This window comes from Alosa sapidissima, chromosome 1 (genome assembly GCF_018492685.1).
Source record: "Alosa sapidissima isolate fAloSap1 chromosome 1, fAloSap1.pri, whole genome shotgun sequence".
NCBI classification, from domain to species: Eukaryota; Metazoa; Chordata; class Actinopteri; order Clupeiformes; family Clupeidae; genus Alosa; species Alosa sapidissima.
The window spans coordinates 30,318,095-30,337,390 of NC_055957.1; the positions used below are offsets into that span (position 1 = coordinate 30,318,095).

Consider the following 19,296-nt stretch of genomic DNA (forward strand, 5'->3'; position numbering starts at 1 on the left):
CCTATCCTTAAATTCGATGAAAAATGTTTCAATCTTTTGCCTGGTGTCCAAACAAGTACAGCTGTTTGGTTTAATTTATGTATTACATTTTATTGATTGAATGGATTCGACATCATAAGCCCTAGTAGCACTGTCGCTTTAAGACGTGTGTTTCGGCACTCCCACTTATCGACTGATATATGACGTCGCCTTCGTTGGGATGCACTTAAGTGACCTCCAGGAAATGAACTGTGTATGGGAATCGAACCAGTTTAAAACTGAAACAAATGTGTAATAGTTTATGGATTTATTTAGATTGACTGGATGATTATACATAAAAGTCTTTTGGAAACACCACGGGAAAAACGTTCGACACGGTATGAGAAGATTGTGAATGCAACAGTGTCCTGCCGTGATCAACCTGTATCCTCATGGGCAAGTTGTCGAATACCGGTACTACGTGTGAAGTTGTCACTTCGAATACCAGTTGCTGATGTGGTCAAGGCCTCATGGGTTGGATAATTAAAATCAAAGGTCTTTTGGCCAGAGTTGCTACTACGTGAACAGAGATGCGCATGTCTGTGCTTCAGTAAAACTTCACCCAGTAGCCTACCGCAAGTTCGGGGCCAAACCAATTTCATCACCACAAATGCTCAGTTAGATCAATTTACGTTACAGTGAGAAATCATGGGGACACATAGAAAAAATGGCTACAGAAAGGAAACGTTTATTCTATCCGTGGACGTTGGAACAACTTCAATCAGATGTCATGTCTATGACAAAGAAGCGAAAATAAGAGGAACATGCACACATAAGGTAACCCTATATGATATTTCGCCTTTGAACCATACTTTTTTCTAGGCTACTTCTGACGTCTAAAGTTGCTATGAAATTGGAAACGCTGTGATTTGGGCAAATATTGATTTTGCATAGCACTGTAGGCATTCTTCATAATTCCATGTCCATGAACAGGTGTTTGGTGTACTCTTCACAGGTGTCCCTGTTGTATCCTGAGCCAGGACGTGTTGAGATGGACCCAGAAGAGCTCTGGCAAAGCTTTGTCACAGTGGTGAAAGGCGCAGTGCAGGGTTGGTTGGTTGTTAATGTTATGTTGTGAGTCTAGCAGAGATGGCAAAAGTACTCACTTCCTGTACTCAAGTAGAAGTATAAATACTTGTGTTACTCTGGTAAAAGTAGAAGTACTGATTTAACGTCTTTACTCAAGTAAAAGTAACAAAGTACAGGCTTGGTAATTTACTTAAAGTATAAAAGTAAAAGTAGTGTTGTGAATGATAGCATTTTTTTTATGCAACGGTACCTGGACCACACAAATGTTACTAGAGTGCAAGAGTGCCAGTCTCTCGTTTTAAATCTTCCCACCTGTTGGGCCATTTCTAGACTTTCCCCCCCAACATTGTACTGCCTACTTCAGAGGGCAGTGTGTTCTTTTGGCCTACCATCAAATGCTGGACATCTTTAGAAAGCTAAGATCCCGTAGTTTCTTAGGAAGCACTGGCACAGAGTTACAGAGCCAAGAATATTGTTTTTTCTTTCTGCCGGATAACAAGCATCTCTGAACTGACCACATTTCAGCCCTCTATGTCACTTGATATGATTTTAGAAACACAATTATCACCAGGTCCTGCGAAGCTGTGTGCAAAAGTAGATCAATATAGAATGAAAAATGAGTACTTTAGACCAGTGGTTTTCAACGTGGGGGCCGGGGCCTCAGCAAGTTGGAGGGAAAAATAAAAGCAACAAATAAATACATCTGAAAAATGTAAAATATACCTATTACTATGAGGGTTGTTATACAATTCCATTATAATAATGTGACGCATATCTGAACATTATATTTCCCATGATAATGACTGGGAATAATAGTAGAGTGATAGCTCTCATATAGCAGAAAGCCCCAAATACAATTTTTACACACTGTATGCTCCATCGCGAAGTGCTTGTGGCTAAAATAATTATTAGGATTAGCTTAATGTATTTTTACATTTGCCGTAGTATTGTCGATGGGTTTAATAACACATCAAGGGGGTCCTTGTCCAGAACCTAGTGGTATTTGGGGGGCCTTGTCGTGGAAAAGTTTGGGAACCCCTGCTTTAGACCATTATTTGCCAAGGTATGCTCATGCGTTTTGTAATGCCCTTGGAAACTCCCCATAGGACAGGGGTCTCAAACTCAAATGAGCTGGGGGCCAATTCTGCCAACGTCATCTGATCGGAGGGCCGGCTATTTCTGAAAATGCAATGTTCTTTTTTTCAAATACCACACAAAACTGCAAACAGAAAGTGCAAGTGTTTTTATCTAGTTTTAGACACCTGTGCTAGCAACCTTAGCTTATAAATAAAATAATGATAAAATAAATATTAATACAAATTATAAAATAAATGAAAAACATAAAAACAGGTATATGTGTGTGTTTCACACCAAATAAAAATATTTCCTCTCATAACTTTTTTAAACCTGGCAAACTAGGCATCTGGGTTAAGAAAGCAACACCATTGGATTTTTATATCAAAATTTCAAAAGGCCATGGCTTGAAAGTGGTCAGAGATAAAGTCCTACTGTAAATGTAAAAATCTTTAGTAAAACAAAAATGTATGAAGGGGGCAAATTTACCCATCTAAATTGTCACTGGATGGCAAGCACCTCAAATTATGCACCTTTCAGTAAATACTGGATGAACATATTTAAGCAGGTTTACTTTCCTTTTTTCATATTACCCACATAACAAATTAACAGGAAAACACCTAAGATGTATACCAACACCTAAGATGTTGTGGTTTAGTAATAGATTACTACAATATAGGCCTACAATAAAGTATTCTGGTCAAACAGTTTCTATCGCGGGTAATCTGCAGTACCCAGAAGTTCCCATCATATTGCGGGTGACTTTGTAGTTCTTTAGAGCCCTATTTCTACTAGTCCTGCTGTCTGTACCACATCCATTACGGACACTATCATCACGATTACCACTGCAACCTCCAAGCTATGTTGGGCAGAGGGTCGAAACAAGCATGGTATGCTTGCAGTGGACACCGTTGTATACACGCACCTCCATTCACAGACGCACCGTGACTATCACTGTCATAGACGATCGATCATAATCTCCAAAAGGATATTCTCCTTCAGAATTATAGAATAGGTGAATAACATAGCTTACCTAAGACTTCATCACACGTGAACATTTGGTGTAGGCCTATTTCTGCTTCATTTCTGCAACACTATGGCCTGCATCTCTTCCGCGTCATTACAAATGCACGTCTTAGTGTTTCTCGCGTGTGCATGCATAAATTAATTAATGATGTATGCATTACTTCCTTTATCCTTTATCTATTAATCATCAGGAATTGACATGAATTCATATACTCTCATTCATGATGACCTCACGTATAAACAACACATCAACTAAAGCATTAGGTGTGATGGCTATATCATTGTGATTTATGATTTCTTAAGCATGATCATCATGATTACATGAATTTTAGGATAATTGCTCATGCATTCATCATGTCTGTGGCCCCTCAACTAAAGTAGTGAATAATGACATGTGTTTAGAGAACTCCAAAGTTATGAGAATTTGAGCAGTGATGACCACATTTTTGGCAGAAAAATAAAGTCATGATCATGGTTAATACATCATAATTCATAATGATGTGCCCATCGTACCTAATACTTTAGTAATGTGTTCATGTATGAGGTCACAAATGACAAACTATGGACTCAGTAAATTCCTGATGATTAATTAGATATTAATGAATGAAGTAATACATAAATCATGAATTACTTCATGTACCCTTACCATAAAGTGTTACCGAAATGGGTAAAGGCCTGTGTAACTTAATCCGAGACTACATACATTACCAACCTAATTCGCTTCAATTATGTAAAATGTAATGTAAATCAGGTTTTATGGCCAAGTATACTTGGGTATACAAGAAATTTGTCTCTGCATGTATCCCATCCGTGAATTAATTTACATGGTATAATGACATCCGCCCAATGAAAGTGCCCAAAATCGCCATTTTGGCAACCATTTTGTTTATGCTAATTAGATGGTCATAAACTCAAACTTCAGCTTGGGAACAGGGCTAGTTGGATTCAGAACACCTTAATTATGTTAAAAAGTCCTGTTCCCAACTTTAACTAAAAAATGCCTCTAGGAAGCACATATCTCAAAAATATCACCTGTCTAAACGTAGGCCTATATTCCCATCCGCTATTGATGACGCGAAAAATAATAACAGTAACTCTACTGAAATTATTTGAAACTAAAGTAACGAGCCAGTTTTGTAAAATGTAAGGAGTAGAAAGTACCTCAAAAATAAATAGTAAAGTAAAGTAAAAATATCTGAAAAATCTACTTGAGTACAGTAACGAAATATTTGTACTGGAGTCTAGGGTGACTTTGTAGAACTTTGATACATTGTTGCAGGAGGCTAAGGATTTCTCCTTGCTCTGTTCAGATTCAGGCTTTCAGATGTGGCAAATGGAGGCCATAGGAATCTCAACACAAAGGGCTACATTCACCACCTGGGACAGGTGAGCCATGTCTGTATAAGGAAGAGCTGCTTAAAGGAGAATTCCGGTGTGATATTGACCTAAAGTGTATTGAAACATGATACCGAGTGTGAACGTATGTCTCATAGCTCATCTCGGCTTGTCCCCTGCATTCCAAAATCTGGCGCTAGTTAGCCGATGCTACCAACAGCTTTTTCAATAGTGGTGCTTCGGCATCGGGCTAGCCATGCAAATAAATCACTGTTTTACACCCATTTACGAGGCTCAATGTATCTCCACACTTCATTGGTAGACTTCCGAGGGCCCTGACATTTAAAACGAGACATTGAGAACTTTGAAAAAGCACTGGTAGTTTACTTACAAGACGATTTATACAGACAGTATCTTCACGAAGTTTAGCGTTTGCAGCCATCTTGAATTTAGTCACGATAAGTCGAGCAACGAGTAAGAATGAACAGGTATGATAAGGGATCAGATTCCAAAAGTAATTCAGTGGAAATGCATGGATTCCAGTTGCTGCTACTGGAAGAAACTGGAATCCATGCATTTCCACTGAATTATTTTTGGAATCTGATCCCTTATCATACCTGTTCATTCTTACTCGTTGCTCGACTTATCGTGACTAAATTCAAGATGGCTGCAAACGCTAAACTTCTTGAAGATACTGTCTGTATAAATTGTCTTGTAAGTAAACTACCAGTGCTTTTTCAAAGTTCTCAATGTCTCATTTTAAATGTCAGGGCCCTCGGAAGTCTACCAATGAAGTGTGGAGATACATTGAGCCTCGTAAATGGGTATAAAACAGTGATTTATTTGCATGGCTAGCCCGATGCCGAAGCACCACTATTGAAAAAGCTGTTGGTAGCATCGGCTAACTAGCGCCAGATTTTGGAGTGCAGGGGACAAGCCGAGATGGGCTATGAGACATACGTTCACACTCGGTATCATGTTTCAATACACTTTAGGTCAATATCACACCGGAATTCTCCTTTAAAGAATGCCTAAAAGAGCATGGTGAAAAGAATATTCCATCATGAGCTGCATATTACAAAAACTTCTGCTGATTAAAGAAACAATGCTTATGATGTATACATCGTCATTATATCCCAGTGTAGTAGGTTGTGTATATTGTGCAGATGTCACATATGTGCTTACAGCCACATTTATTGTTCTCAGGAAGACTGGACGTCCTTTTCATAACTTTATCAGTTGGCAAGACTTGAGAGCAGCCGAACTAGTGAAATCATGGAACCAATCCTGCACAATGAAGGTGAGACCGGATCTCTCATAACTCTTTTCATTCTTTAATCAAGGCATGTTGTTTGCAACATATAGGCCTACCTGCACAGTGCACACAGTGAAATAAGGTGATGTGGAAGGCATTAATATGTGGATTACACCCCCCAAGAAGGTAATGTGATCTTTGTGTCTGTGCTGACAGTCGATCCATGGAGTGATGAAAGTGTTGCACTTCTTCACCAGACAGAAGAGGTTTCTGGCTGCCAGCCTAGTCGTTTTCTCTACCCAGCATATCACACTGCGTCTGGCCTGGATGCTCTCCAATTGCCCAGAGGTAAGGGAGATAGCAGGGCTGACCTGCTTTGGAAAGAAAAGAGATGGCATGGATGACTAGAGATAAACATAGCATGGTATTACTGGGTCAATGTCAAAATGTGTTCAGATAGACCCTTCACCTCAACTCAGTAGCTTGAAATTGTAGTTCACTGATTCATCACCAATATTTAAAGTACCCTACTATGTTGGATTGTTTCGTCACATTTAGCTGAAAAGGTACATGACCTCTGACTGATCCTCCACTTGTCCCATATGTACCACAGTTGAGTAAAGCGGTGAATGAGAACAGTTGCTGCTTTGGAACCGTTGACACCTGGCTGCTCTACAAACTCACAAAAGGCAAGGGACAACCAAAGCTCTCCTTATACTCTCCTCTTCCTCTGTTTGTTCATATACTAGTTGGACTGTTTGGAGAATAGAACAAATGAGAAGCTGCAGATTTTTTTCTTAAGACCACTCTTCAGAGTATTAGTCCCAGGGCCTAATCACCAGTAGTTGTGTTATGCAGAAAATCTCTTTTGACCTGTGACACCATTTAGGGAGTTAAACCTGTTTACTTGAATTTGCCTACAGGTTCAGTACATGCAACCGATTACTCAAATGCAAGCACAACTGGAATCTTTGATTCATACCAGGTCAGTTATCTTTGAATTGTTCTGTTCATAGTATCAAGATGATTTGTAGAATTTCCAGTCAAGTTTATGCTTGTATACCACCGGTGTAGTGCAATACAATGTAATCACAATCACAAGTCTCTGATATTACATTGTAATGTTTTGGTGATATTGCTAAACCATGCCTGACTGTATAAGCATTGCAGTGTGTCTGATAATGTCTGATTATTTATGTATTCATTCATTCAACCTTTATTATGACCGCTAGCGTAGGATACATTAAAAAGTTATCAGCCTTGAATATTCGCCTCCTTGTTGTCCCTGTCAAGGTTGCCATGGTCGTGGACACCTCAACAGGCACAGGCAAGGAGGCATCAGGGTGGGGGCAGCTTAGTTTGGTTGGTTGTCACCGGGGTGCAGAGCTAAAGTTCAGTAAGGTGACAGCCGCAGGGAAGAAGCTTACTCTGAACCTGCTGGTTCAGGTGCAGAGAGACCTGTAATGCCTCCCGGAGTGGAGTGGGGTGAACAGTCTGTGGTTGGGGTGAGAACAGTCTTTGATGATGCTGCACGCCCTGGTTGGCCTCGATGGAGGGGAGTGAGGAACCGGTGATGCTTTGGGCAGTTTTCACCACCCTCTGCAGTGCTTTCCATTCGGAGGCAGAGCAGTTGCCATACCATAATGTGACACAGTTGGTGAGGATGCTCTCGATGGTGCAGCGGTAGAAGTTCACCAGGATCTTAGGAGACAGGTGGACCTTCTTTAGTCTCCTCAGGAAGAAGAGATGCTGGTGAGCCTTCTTGACTGTGTCACCTGTAGAGGTGTTGAGGATCCAAGAGAGGTCCTCAGAGATGTGGACACCCAGAAACTTGAAGCTGGTGACACACTCCACCTCAGTCCCCTTGATGAGAATTGGGGGTGTGTGAGCTGGCTTTTGACTTCCTGAAGTCCACAATGAGCTCTTTGGTCTTCTTGGTGTTGAGAGCCAGGTTGTTGTAGGTGCACCACGTTGTTAGGTCCTGGACCTCCTCCCTGTAGGCCGCCTCATTGTTGTTGCTGATGAGACCAATCACCGTAGTGTCGTCTGCAAACTTGGTGTTAAAGCCATGTACAGGTGTGCAGTCGTAGGTATAGAGGGAGTAAAGAAGAGGGCTTAGCACACAGCTCTGTGGTACGCCGGTGTTCAGGGTGAGGGTTGAGGAGGTGTGGTTATCTAACCTAACAGACAGCTGCCTCAGTCGGCTGCACAGCACAGGCCCTGAGGATGCGTCTCCTGGGGATTTCATCAGGACCAGCAGCCTTACGTGCATTAGTCTTGCTCAGTACTGCACACACATCGGTGGTGGAGAGTGTGAGGGGCTGGTGTTCTACAGAGACCACAGCCTTGATGGCCACCTCCTTGTTGTCCCTGTCAAAGTGTGGTTTAACTCCTCTGGCAAGGAGGTGTTGGTGGTAGGGGGTTAGTAGTTAGTAGTTTTGTGGTCTGTATATATAGTGTTTAGTCGACTAAGATAATCCAATGCTAAATTCTGTTACCCTTAACGGTCATCTCAACCATTTGGTAAAGGCTCATAAAATAAACATGACCACCATATTGCTGGGGGCAAACACCTTACTATCTATAATGGGCAACACTTGGCGGCAATCAGAGACGCCTGTTTCTCAATTGGCCTCCAGTGATCATTGCCCCCACCATAATGGTGGTGCTATTTACGTATGTTCTGGAGCCCAGTGCTGTATCTAGCTTTCTAATATCTATGGGTTTTAGCTGGAGTTTGCTATCAAGTCTAAGTAATAATTAGATTTAGCTTTCCTCACAGATGACGTGCATTTATTTCTCAGCTGTTTAAAAGCTAACCAGTGTGATGGGTATCCCGCTAGTGACTATGCTCTGTTTTTTTTTATTTAAATAAAGATGATTTTTCAGGTAGTTAACCAGTAAACCAGAGAGTTACTCTATCTTTTTTGTAAATAAATCCAGTGCCATTTCAACATCTGTGATATTTTGATATTGTGAGGTGCACATAAAGGAATTGAGTCTAAGTATTGTCATTGTGTGTTTTTCTTTTTTTTCTTTGTCTGCTTCTTCTCTCTGTGTGTGTGTGTGTGTTTGCACTTTTCAGATGTGTTGGAGTGGATTTCTGTGCTCACTCCTCTCTCTGCCTCTCTCTATTCTCCCCAAAGTGCAGAATACTAGGTGAGTATCAGCCACCACATTACACAGGTGCTGTGCTTCCCTCTGTGTTTGCAGTGAGGTTAACCTTGCCTTTCTTTTCTTTTTATTGACCTTCCAGTCACAACTTTGGTTCATCAGACCCCTCCATATTTGGAGTTGCCATACCAATCATGTCAGTTGTAAGTTGACGTGAATGTTTTTGTTCTGTTGTTTGGCTTGCTGTTTCCTCTTCCTTTCTCTGCTCTGTGCTCTGAGTGCATATGAACACTACAGCCATGAGGATGTGTGTTCTCTCTGTCCCACAGATGGCAGACCAGCAGGCGGCCATGTTTGGTGAATGCTGTTTTGACACAGGTGACGTAAAAATCACCATGGGAACAGGGACGTTCATGGACATTAACACAGGGGCAAAACCACACACTTCTGTCGCTGGTAAGATACTGGACCGAATGAAAAGTAATGTGGAGGAAAACTGAAACTTGACTGGACTGCACAAACAGTCCTTTTTTATACCCTTTCTGTTTCTACCTAGCTAGAACACAATGTACCTCTTCTCTGTAACAGGCCTCTATCCTCTGGTGGGTTGGAAGATCGGGCACAGTGTGGTGTATCTGGCAGAGGGCAATGCTGCAGATACGGGCACAGCCATCAAATGGGCACAGGAGCTAGGTAAGACCACACTGCTTCAGAGGAAACAGGACTTTTGCCAGCAGTCAGTCTCTGTATTGCTTGCACTGTGTATGGTAATAAGGGATCTATATCCCTTATCTTGCAGTTGTAGCAGATTAGAAAATTCAGGGGGTGACTTGAAGTGTGTGTCTGTTTTCTAGAGTTGTTCACTGATGTGAGTGAGACTGAGACAATGGCCAGCAGTGTGAAGGACGCTGATGGAGTGTGTTTTGTCCCCTCGTTCAGTGGTTTGCAGGTATGCCGCTAGTTTTACAGTATTTAGACATGACTCTTGCTATGTAATTCAGGTGATAATTTTGACTTTTCTTTCTTTTGCCTTTACTGCCTACTTCTGTGTCCCAGCTTTTTTTGTAAGTCACAAGTGTGTTTCAGTTGTGGTTGTTATATTTGTTTTGTTTCTAAATTGTATATCAATGAAACCACAGCATCAATAAATAAACTTATATATTTATGATTTCCTTTTTATTTATATTTATTTATATCATGTGGCTTTGTGTGTATGTATATAAGGCTCCACTGAATGACCCTGGAGCTTGTGCATCCTTTATGGGTCTCAAGCCTTCTACTACTAAAAACCACCTGGTGAGGGCCATCCTAGAATCAGTGGCATTCAGGTGAGTTTGAACCTATCTGTCCTGGTGCCTCTAACATGGATGTTAGTCCATAGTCCACAGATTCAGTATTTAATACTAAAATGCATTTGCAACTGAAGAGTGCCAGCAAACACCAATGTATTTCTACCTTCACAGGAATAAGCAGCTCTATGACATTATGCAAAGGGAAACACACATTCCTATCTCTAAAATAAGGTATGTTACCTGTGTATCACACATTCCTATCTTTAAAATAAGGTATGTTACCTGTGTATCACACATTCCTATCTCTAAAATAAGGTATGTTACCTGTGTATCACACACTCCTATCTCTAAAATAAGGTATGATACCTGTGTATCACCCACTCCTATCTCTAAATGGTGCATGTGTCCTCTATTTGACTTCTTTTAAGGTTATGGTTATAGTTATAGTTATGGGATTTGGCAGGTGCTTTTCTCCAAAGCGACATACAAATAACAACAATACAATAATTAAATGTAACAGTAAACAATTAAAAAAATGATAAGACTACATTAAGGAGAATAGCAATAATAAACAACAATGTCAATTCAATCAATAGCCTAATGAAAATAAACAAATACTATAATATACAAACCATTGTTTAAAAAATACAGATATGCCTTTAGACCCCTCTTGAAAGACCCAAAACTATCACAGGAACGGAGGGCACTAGGCAACTCATTGCGCCAACATGGAACGACTGAAGAAGAGTCTTGAATTTGACCTAGCTTGTATGGTCGACATAACAGACGCTCATCAGAAGACCGCAGCGGGCGGTTGGGGATCATTGAATTAAGATAGCAGGGAGTAGATCCAGCCAGTGACACATTTTACACTCAAGTCAGTCACACATGTTTATGAAATTATCCCTATTTCTTGTTTATGTGGGACCAGAGCGGATGGTGGAGTCTGCACAAATAATTTTGTAATGCAACTGACTGCTAACCTGTTCGGACGCAAGATCGCAAGGCCCAATCACTTCGACATGTCTGCTTTGGGTGCAGCTTTTATGGCAGGACTGGGAGTAGGTACGGGAATAAGGCACCTCGGCCACTTTTTCTCATTCACACAACTTGTTGCTGATATGCATTCACTGATATGCCAATACTTGCACCCATGCTATGGTTTTCACTCAGTCACATTTAGTTATAAAATAACAGAGTGCTACTGACAATCTACAAGGAATATTAAGCTAAGCTGCGTTGGAAATGTTCACTCACTCACTCACTCACTATATAATATTTGCTATATGCCTGATTCACTACATTGTGCTGTATATGGTGAATGAGAACACTTTTCAAACACAGTTCTAGTCTGGTCCTTCACCTTACCACTGTTGGCTTACCATTCTGACATTACTCCGCAGGCTTCTGGAGCAGTCAGGAGGAGCTGAAGAGCCTGCACTCTGTAGAGCGCCTATTCCTGCCCCAGAACAGGCCCCAGGGAGTTGCCAACCAGTACACGCCTGTCATCCGCAGCTGGGAGAGGGCACTGGAGCGCTCTATGCACTGGTACAGCAACTTCTAATGGTGGGTCCTCACAGATTCAGAGCAGTCCTGACTTCATTCTAGGGACTCCGAGTACTGCACAGCTTGCCTTTACGCTCCTTTTCTGAAAACTGAGTCATGAAGGAACCTGTCCATTTGTACCATGGACCTAAAATCATCCTATGGCATTTACAGCACTCATTTATTATGCCTGGTTGTAATCCTGTGTATTCTCCTGAAAGCCTTGGTTAGCTGAATCAGCTGCATCATAATAATGAGTATAATCATTTTGCCACTTTTTTTTTTTTTTCATTTCAATCCCACGTGATCCTTGGATAGTTTTCTACAGATGATGTCACCAACAGTGCCTAAACATGCATTACTTGATTTCCCATAGTCTTGTTAGACTACCTCAGACCATCATCAATTTGTCGTTATTTTTTTTTTGTTAGGAATAGTGGAAATTAAAAGCCATACTAATGACCTAATAGCAAGATGGACAATTGAATTGTTTTTGTAACAAAAGCGTCATTGTAATTTGTGTGGTATGTGATCAGTTTCTGTGATCAGTGATGTTTACATGCATGCATGTTGAGTATAAATGCAGATGCTTATAGCAACTTCTTGTTGTAAAAACCCATAACAGTTTTTGACTGTGCACTGACTGGATTGATGTGTTGACAGGAAGCTAAACTAGCCTGGTACTGCCATGCCACTGATATTTCACAGTATTGTTGCGGTTAGAGGCTTTTTACAACTGGCTTAGAAGAGGTTCAGTGGTGGGGTGGTTTCCAGCCTGTTTGGCCTCTGCTAGCGAGATTCAGCCAACATTACTTGCCTGTTGCTATCACCATAACCCTTCCTCTGAGTTCTATCATTGGCTCTTGGGCATTTTGGTGAACCATTTTGTAAAATGCTGACAGCTAGCTTGGCTAACACTAAACCACTTCTCAAATCTCAATTTGTACACTTAATTCACTTTCAATTTCCTGGGGGCATAACCACAGTGAAATTAAGCAGAAATTTGTACATTGAATTTGGAAGTAAAGAAAACACATCTTTCTTGTAAATTAAGGTTTTAATGAAGTTTTTTTCCCTGAAATCTGCTTCAACGGGAAGGTCTCCAGACAGACCTGCAGAGCAAATTCAAATTTACCAACAGGTTCATCTGGGTTCACCCAGGCTAGCATTATTGGCGTGCACGATGCAAGTATCCATGGGTTGTACAGAAAATTACATTGGATAGCCTGGTAACAAGAACTCAATAGTGAAGGATAAGTGACCAATTATGAACAATGTAGGCCTAGAACAATTTTCAGTGGACTAGAAGATTACTGTAAAACATGATCATATTTTTAAAGTAAAAAAAATATGTTAAAGTCATTGAATTATTATGTTGCCTTGTAATGATTATGCACTGCCTTCCCTGAGAACAAATATAATCAATCAGGGACCTTGCTCAAGTAATGTCAGTAGAACTATACTGTGCTTCCTGGGGCCTTCTGGTCGCAAACTGTAAACTTTAACTGTAAACCACAATAACTGTGACACTGTATTGTTATTTGTTTGTTATGTAACTGTATTAGAGTGTATTGTTTATAATGCATTTCACTGCTCTCTTAGCAATTGCTCAATAAAGTAACATCTGCATCATATAATATATTGTGGTGAAGTTTCCATTGCTCCATTGCTGCTGCTGATATGTAGGGAAACAGTCAGAACCAAGAGGCAAGTTGCCTGTGACTGTTGTTAACAGTTATGTTGATGACACACAAGGCAACCTTTTGAGCAATGTTGCCAAGCAATGGTCCTGGGTATTGTGGTTCTGGCACATTCCCATTGATATTGACATTTTTTTTCTAGAGAACTTCAGTAGGTTAGACAATTTTTCATGATCATCCAATCAGAACACATAGAACAGTTATGTGGTTCCCCAGCAAATTTGCTTAAGGAGTTGCCCCATGCATCTTTACTGTCACTGCTTGCAGTATTCTAACCTTTCCCATTTCACAATGTAATTTAATTTTGCTTTCACATATTGGGGTTTGATTTTTTTTTTTTAAGATTAGTTTATCTCTAGAGTTTTGCAATGTCAGGCAAAGCATTCATGACCTAGCTGGAGCAGTCACTTGAAACATTGCAGCAACAATTGTCAGCTGTGCACCTGTGACTCTGGTAGTGAAATCCAATGGAGGAGTACCAGACCTAAATCATAGAGTGAGGTTATGACTGCGAAAATTAATATATCTAGACATTACAACCAATCATCAATGCAAATTAAAACAACGAAGTAACATTAAAAGCAACGAGTGCACGAACTGCACTGTTTGGATTGGTTCAAAGCAATGTCAATCATTCAGCAGTGGGAGGATTCAGGAAAAGATGGCTACCTTGTCTGTTGGCGAGCCTCAAGAAATGGAAGGTGAGCCCACACTTACGTATCTGACAGTTTCTGATTTCAGTTTGTGCTTAAATTAAGATCAGAGAAACTTTGTGTACATTTTTTCCCTCTGAGATCCTATTAATTTTAATGGGGAATTATAACCATTTTCTTCGGATCTCAGCCATTAGCTAAACCATTCATTTCCATGCACTGGTGATTGTTTACGCTTGCAACACTACGCCTGCTGCTGGCTATCTAGCCTGCTAGCTACCTAGCTTTTCAGCTGGCTAATGTTAGCTCAACGTTACGTTGCAAGGAAGCGACGTTGACCGTGTTAGCGATTTAGTTATTGCAATGAAAATGTGCTGTCTGTAACCCCATATAATTATTAGTTAGAGCTGATGTGCTAATAACCCTAACTAGGCAGCCAGTCTGTTTTAGAAGTTACACAACATGCCAGGATTGTAACGTTAACGTTACTTTCATCAAGGTACCCCGACCAGACCACAGTCAGTAACGTTATGTTGTAACATCGGTATCTTGACAGGATACTATTTTACCATTTTAAACATGAGACCTTGAATCACTCGTTTCGTGGTCTTTTGATCGTGTCAACAGTCCGGAACAGTTGCGATTTATATTTGTTAGCTGGCAGTCAGGGTTAGCGAGCTAATTGCAGTGTTCCTTGTGCCTGCAATTCCTGCCCTCTTCTTTCTAGAAAGCACATTGTCATTGTAACACCTTCTGAAACGTTGTTCTGTATTACGTGTCAATTGCCAACACGACTGTGTTATACATGATATTAAGTGATTATTAGTCCAGTGACCAGTGATGATCTCAACTTGTCCCTTGACGCAGTTGACAGAAGGGGAGAGTCAGAGGAATCTGGTGATGATGAGACTAAGAGAAAGAGCATCAATGGAGAAGTTTGCCCTCCCCAACCATCAACAGGTAATAACCCCCCAACACACACACACACACACACCACAACAAATATTTTCTGACTTAACTGCTGAACTCTATCTTTTTCAGATAAAGAGGAGTCTCCTGTGGATATGGACACAATAACCCTTGATCCAGAAGAGGAGGTGAGTGAAAAGATGATCTGGTATGATGTACATTCAGTTCCTTGCTGTGATGTTTCACCAGCTTAAAAAAAACTGATCTTTCATATCCCCATCTTTATCCCATCACAGGATGTAGATCTAGTCCATTGTCGAATTGGCAAGATTGAAGGGTTAGAGGTGTTACAGAAAGCAAAGGTAGGTTCACTTTCGTAAAAGAAGGGCCTGTCTGTGTGTACCAAACTACAATTTACATTAGCTTCCTGTACTGGATAAGATAATGTCCTGTTGTTTCTGGCAGACACTTTCTCTCAGACAGAACCTCATCAAGTGCATTGAGAATCTTGACAGCCTGGTGTCCTTACGGGAGCTGGACCTTTATGACAACCAGGTCCGCAAATTGGAGAACCTTGATGCACTCACTGAACTGGAGTAAGTAGTTTCACATGTGTTCAATGTGAATATTAAGTATAACTTTATTTACAGACTCAAAGTCCAGATAAAAAAACAGACACAACATATTACATAAAGGGCACATACATACAAACACACATAAATAAATACAAACATACAAATGACTGTCCATATTACATAAATGGCACATACACATATAAACATACATACATACATACATACATACACATAAACATACATATAAATGACTACATACATTGGTGGGGGCTGTGCAATGTGTGGTGGGGTCACTGTTGTTAAACTAGGTTTAGGAGTTAACAGAGCTAGCTTTAGTGGTTAAATAAGTGGTATCTCTTGGATATGCTGGCATGCTTTTATTTTGTATGTGTAGCATGTGTCGTTATGTACAGCTATCTCCAATAGGGGTGGAACAAAATATTGATCGGCAGTATATCATATGACTTCTTTTGTATTGTAATTGTATTGTACAATTCTTATTCTAAGGCAGTTGGATGTGTCCTTCAATACACTGAGAAAAATTGAGGGTTTGGAGAGGCTCAGTAAGATCACCAAGCTCTTCCTGCTTCACAACAAGATCAACTCCATTGCCAACCTTGATAACCTAACCAACCTGGAAATGCTGGAGCTTGGGTCCAATCGCATTCGAGTAAGGTCTAGGAAGCACACAGCCTACATTTACTGCACACATTACAGTTGACTATGTTTACTATACACTACACATGGCAGTCTCCATGGATATGTTTTAAATCTATGATCAAAAACAAATGTGTTTTATTTGACTTTTGTGTGCGGTTGCCAGGTTAGCAGACCCATTCAATATCAAGGCCTCCACACTCAACCCTCTTGTAGAGTTTTCGCATTTTTCCATCATTGCACATGATCATTCAGCCTTATTTGCTAATAGTTTTTCATTTAATTTAATTTAAACTGGGGCCTGAAGTGTGCTTATGTTGTCACCCGCTGTAGCTCAACTACTTGAGCAAATTCCTGCCACTGCTAAAGTCATGACCACAGTTCCGAGGATACACAGTTACTAATAAAACACTCTTGATTATAAATCAAGTATGATAAAGATTGAGATTGATCAATGCCATTGTGTGTTGCAGGTAATAGAGAATCTGGATTCGCTGTCATCTCTGCAAAGTTTGTTTCTCGGAACAAATAAAATCACCCAGTTACAAAACCTTGACGGCCTACATAATCTCACGGTCCTCAGCATTCAGGTATGTTTCGCTTGTTTTTGAATAATGGAGTATTTGATAATTTATATATTTGCCTTTTATTTACGCAAAATAAAAATGTACTCAGAAACATGTATCTCTCCTCCTCAGAGCAATCGGATCACAAAAATGGAAGGTTTGCAGTGTTTAGAGAACTTAAAGGAGCTGTATTTGAGTCACAATGGAATTGAAGTTATAGAGGGATTGGAAAACAATGTAAGTCTTTAATGATGATATGAAAAAGATGGTCAGTGGTATTTCTTAAAACATAACGGACAGTATAGTTAGTGATTAAGGTTATGTAAGGGGCTAAAATCCTGAAGGGGCTAAAATCCTGAATGTGTATTTTTAATGTGTTATTACAATGTCACACAACAGTTGAACACAACTGTATATTAATCAACATGTGATGCTGATATGGCATTAAACTTAAATGACTTAAATTATATTTACATGTGAAAATAACTGAAACAGATTCAAAGCAGTTCTCCATATACAGATAGTCCATTGATAACGTTTTGTTCTTATGTGCATGACCCAGTTAAATGTAGTTCCTTTTAAGTACTTAAAATGTTTCCATAAATAGAAGTGCTCTTATGTTTCTGTGTGTTCTGTCTCTCTCTAATGCCCTTCAGAAAAAGCTGACAACTCTGGACATTGCTGCCAACCGGATTAAAAAAATTGAAAATATCAGTCACCTGACAGAAATGCAGGAGTTCTGGGTAAGGATCACACAAAAACAGGAAGAAACTGTCCAAACAAAGCTAAGATATCAACTTCATAGTTACACAATCAAACATTCTAAGCAAGTGTTTTTTTTACTTATCCTCTTTTTCCCTTTCTATCTTTCCTTTTTGATACTCATTCCATGTACAAGATGAATGATAATCAAATAGAAAACTGGTCCGATCTTGATGAGCTGAAGAACGCCAAAGGATTGGAGACAGTTTATCTGGAGAGGAACCCGCTTCAAAAGGACCCTCAGTACAGACGCAAGATCATGTTGGCCTTGCCCAGCGTTAGGCAAATCGATGCCACCTTCATCCGCTTTTGACCCACCCCCGACCCCACCCCCAACAGATGATGTGCAGCTTGCCTCCCGATGCCAGTCTTGCTTCCTGCCTCGTCCCCATGTGCACTACGTCTGATACGCACTCCCATTCTAATGGTCACTCACATATACACCTTTACCTCCCTTCACTTAATCACACCTAATCCCCGCCACCACCTTCTTTATCTCGGGCAACACACAAACCCACGCAAGGTGCACACAGAGACTGTAGTCTTCGCCCATGCTTTTTTGTGTGCTTTTGTTCATCAGCTTTTTCTGCTTCCTTCTTAATATCTGCACTGAGAATCATGGAGAGGGTGGTGTAGGAGGGGCTGGCTTTGCTGCTGCCTCAAAGCTTGTGATGTGAAACCATACCTGTGCATGTACATATGGGAATGGTGCTGTAGCATTCCACCCACATCCCTCTCTCCCTCTCACCTTGGAGCACAAAATGAGTGTGATGTAAAGATTTCTAGTGCTCACTCTGATGAGGGTCATTTTATTATTATTTTTTTTTCTTTTAATGCTGTTTTCTAAATGTGTCTAGCAGATATCCATCAGATTTAAAAATAACTTAAGACAATGATTTGTCAAGACCTCAAATTTATTGATTTTATTTTAGCCCCATACTCCCAAGTTGGATCTTCCCAATAGCAAACACTACAGTGACAAAGTGCTTTGTATTTTCTGTACGGCTGCTTTTTGCATTCTGCAAAACGTTGCTAAATTTGCATTAAAACGGTTGTTATGGTGACAACATAAAACACCTTCCTAAGCAGACACCTACACCACTGACAAAATACAATGCTGTGGCCATTAACTGTATGTGGCACCACAAGGTAATTTTGTTGAAGTAATTTTCTTTGGTAGTACCTGAATGGCAATGCACTTTGTTTTCACTGACTAACAGACTGTCCACAATAATAACAATAATAATGATAATATTTGGTGTGACTAAGGGGTGTGTCCATATCATTGTGCAGCATTTTTGCATAGGTGAAACCTTCTGGTCAGTTCTGGGCACTGCCCTAGGAACTGCAAGTAAGGATTCACTGTCACAGAGTGGCTCAGGTAATAAGTATTAACTTAGCAGGTGAACTTATGGAATTGGCAGGAATGATGTCCAGTGTTGGTATGTGCTGTCTCTAATACTCAGTGGTAGAGTTTAGGGTAAGGAAAGGTTTTGGGAAGTACTGTTCTGCTGGTACTTTCTGGGAGAGAGCTGCTTAACAGGAATATGATGAACAATGCATTGGGACTAATTTTTATTTGCTTGTTTATTTTTGTTTGGGTTTTACAAGTGCTTGGTTCACTCTTTTGAACTGAATGTATTATTAAAGAAACAGATTAAACAATGAAGTTCATTTGAACCGTGCATTGTGCTGCATTTTTCACCTTATATTAATATACTAAATAATTATGTTATACTAATAATTACTTTGATTTTTCCATTTAGATTTTTTGCACCTTCATGTT

General features: G+C 40.2%; 2 protein-coding genes across 4 annotated transcripts; both read left to right on the top strand.

Annotated features, from left to right (window-relative positions):
- Nucleotides 1-192: 192 nt before the first annotated feature.
- Nucleotides 193-13,322, top strand: gk5 (glycerol kinase 5). The gene is made up of 16 exons (XM_042099206.1): nucleotides 193-795; nucleotides 974-1,067; nucleotides 4,458-4,533; nucleotides 5,689-5,782; nucleotides 5,954-6,085; nucleotides 6,351-6,426; nucleotides 6,661-6,722; nucleotides 8,823-8,896; nucleotides 8,994-9,054; nucleotides 9,181-9,307; nucleotides 9,440-9,544; nucleotides 9,706-9,800; nucleotides 10,076-10,179; nucleotides 10,315-10,374; nucleotides 11,075-11,208; nucleotides 11,547-13,322. The coding sequence occupies exons 1-16, from the start codon at nucleotides 667-669 to the stop codon at nucleotides 11,705-11,707; spliced, it is 1,584 nt and encodes a 527-aa protein (XP_041955140.1). The 5' UTR covers nucleotides 193-666; the 3' UTR covers nucleotides 11,708-13,322.
- Nucleotides 13,323-13,984: 662 nt separating this feature from the next.
- Nucleotides 13,985-19,195, top strand: ppp1r7 (protein phosphatase 1, regulatory (inhibitor) subunit 7). 3 transcript variants are annotated; one of them, XM_042099468.1, is made up of 10 exons: nucleotides 13,985-14,089; nucleotides 14,909-15,001; nucleotides 15,083-15,138; nucleotides 15,247-15,312; nucleotides 15,416-15,546; nucleotides 16,033-16,195; nucleotides 16,656-16,772; nucleotides 16,881-16,985; nucleotides 17,405-17,491; nucleotides 17,647-19,195. In XM_042099468.1, the coding sequence occupies exons 1-10, from the start codon at nucleotides 14,050-14,052 to the stop codon at nucleotides 17,821-17,823; spliced, it is 1,035 nt and encodes a 344-aa protein (XP_041955402.1). In that variant the 5' UTR covers nucleotides 13,985-14,049; the 3' UTR covers nucleotides 17,824-19,195. The 3 variants fall into 3 exon arrangements, with proteins under 3 accessions (XP_041955402.1, XP_041955412.1, XP_041955422.1); XM_042099478.1 differs by having other exon boundaries at nucleotides 15,089-15,138; XM_042099488.1 differs by lacking the exon at nucleotides 13,985-14,089 and adding an exon at nucleotides 14,347-14,540.
- The last annotated feature ends 101 nt before the right edge of the window (nucleotides 19,196-19,296 follow it).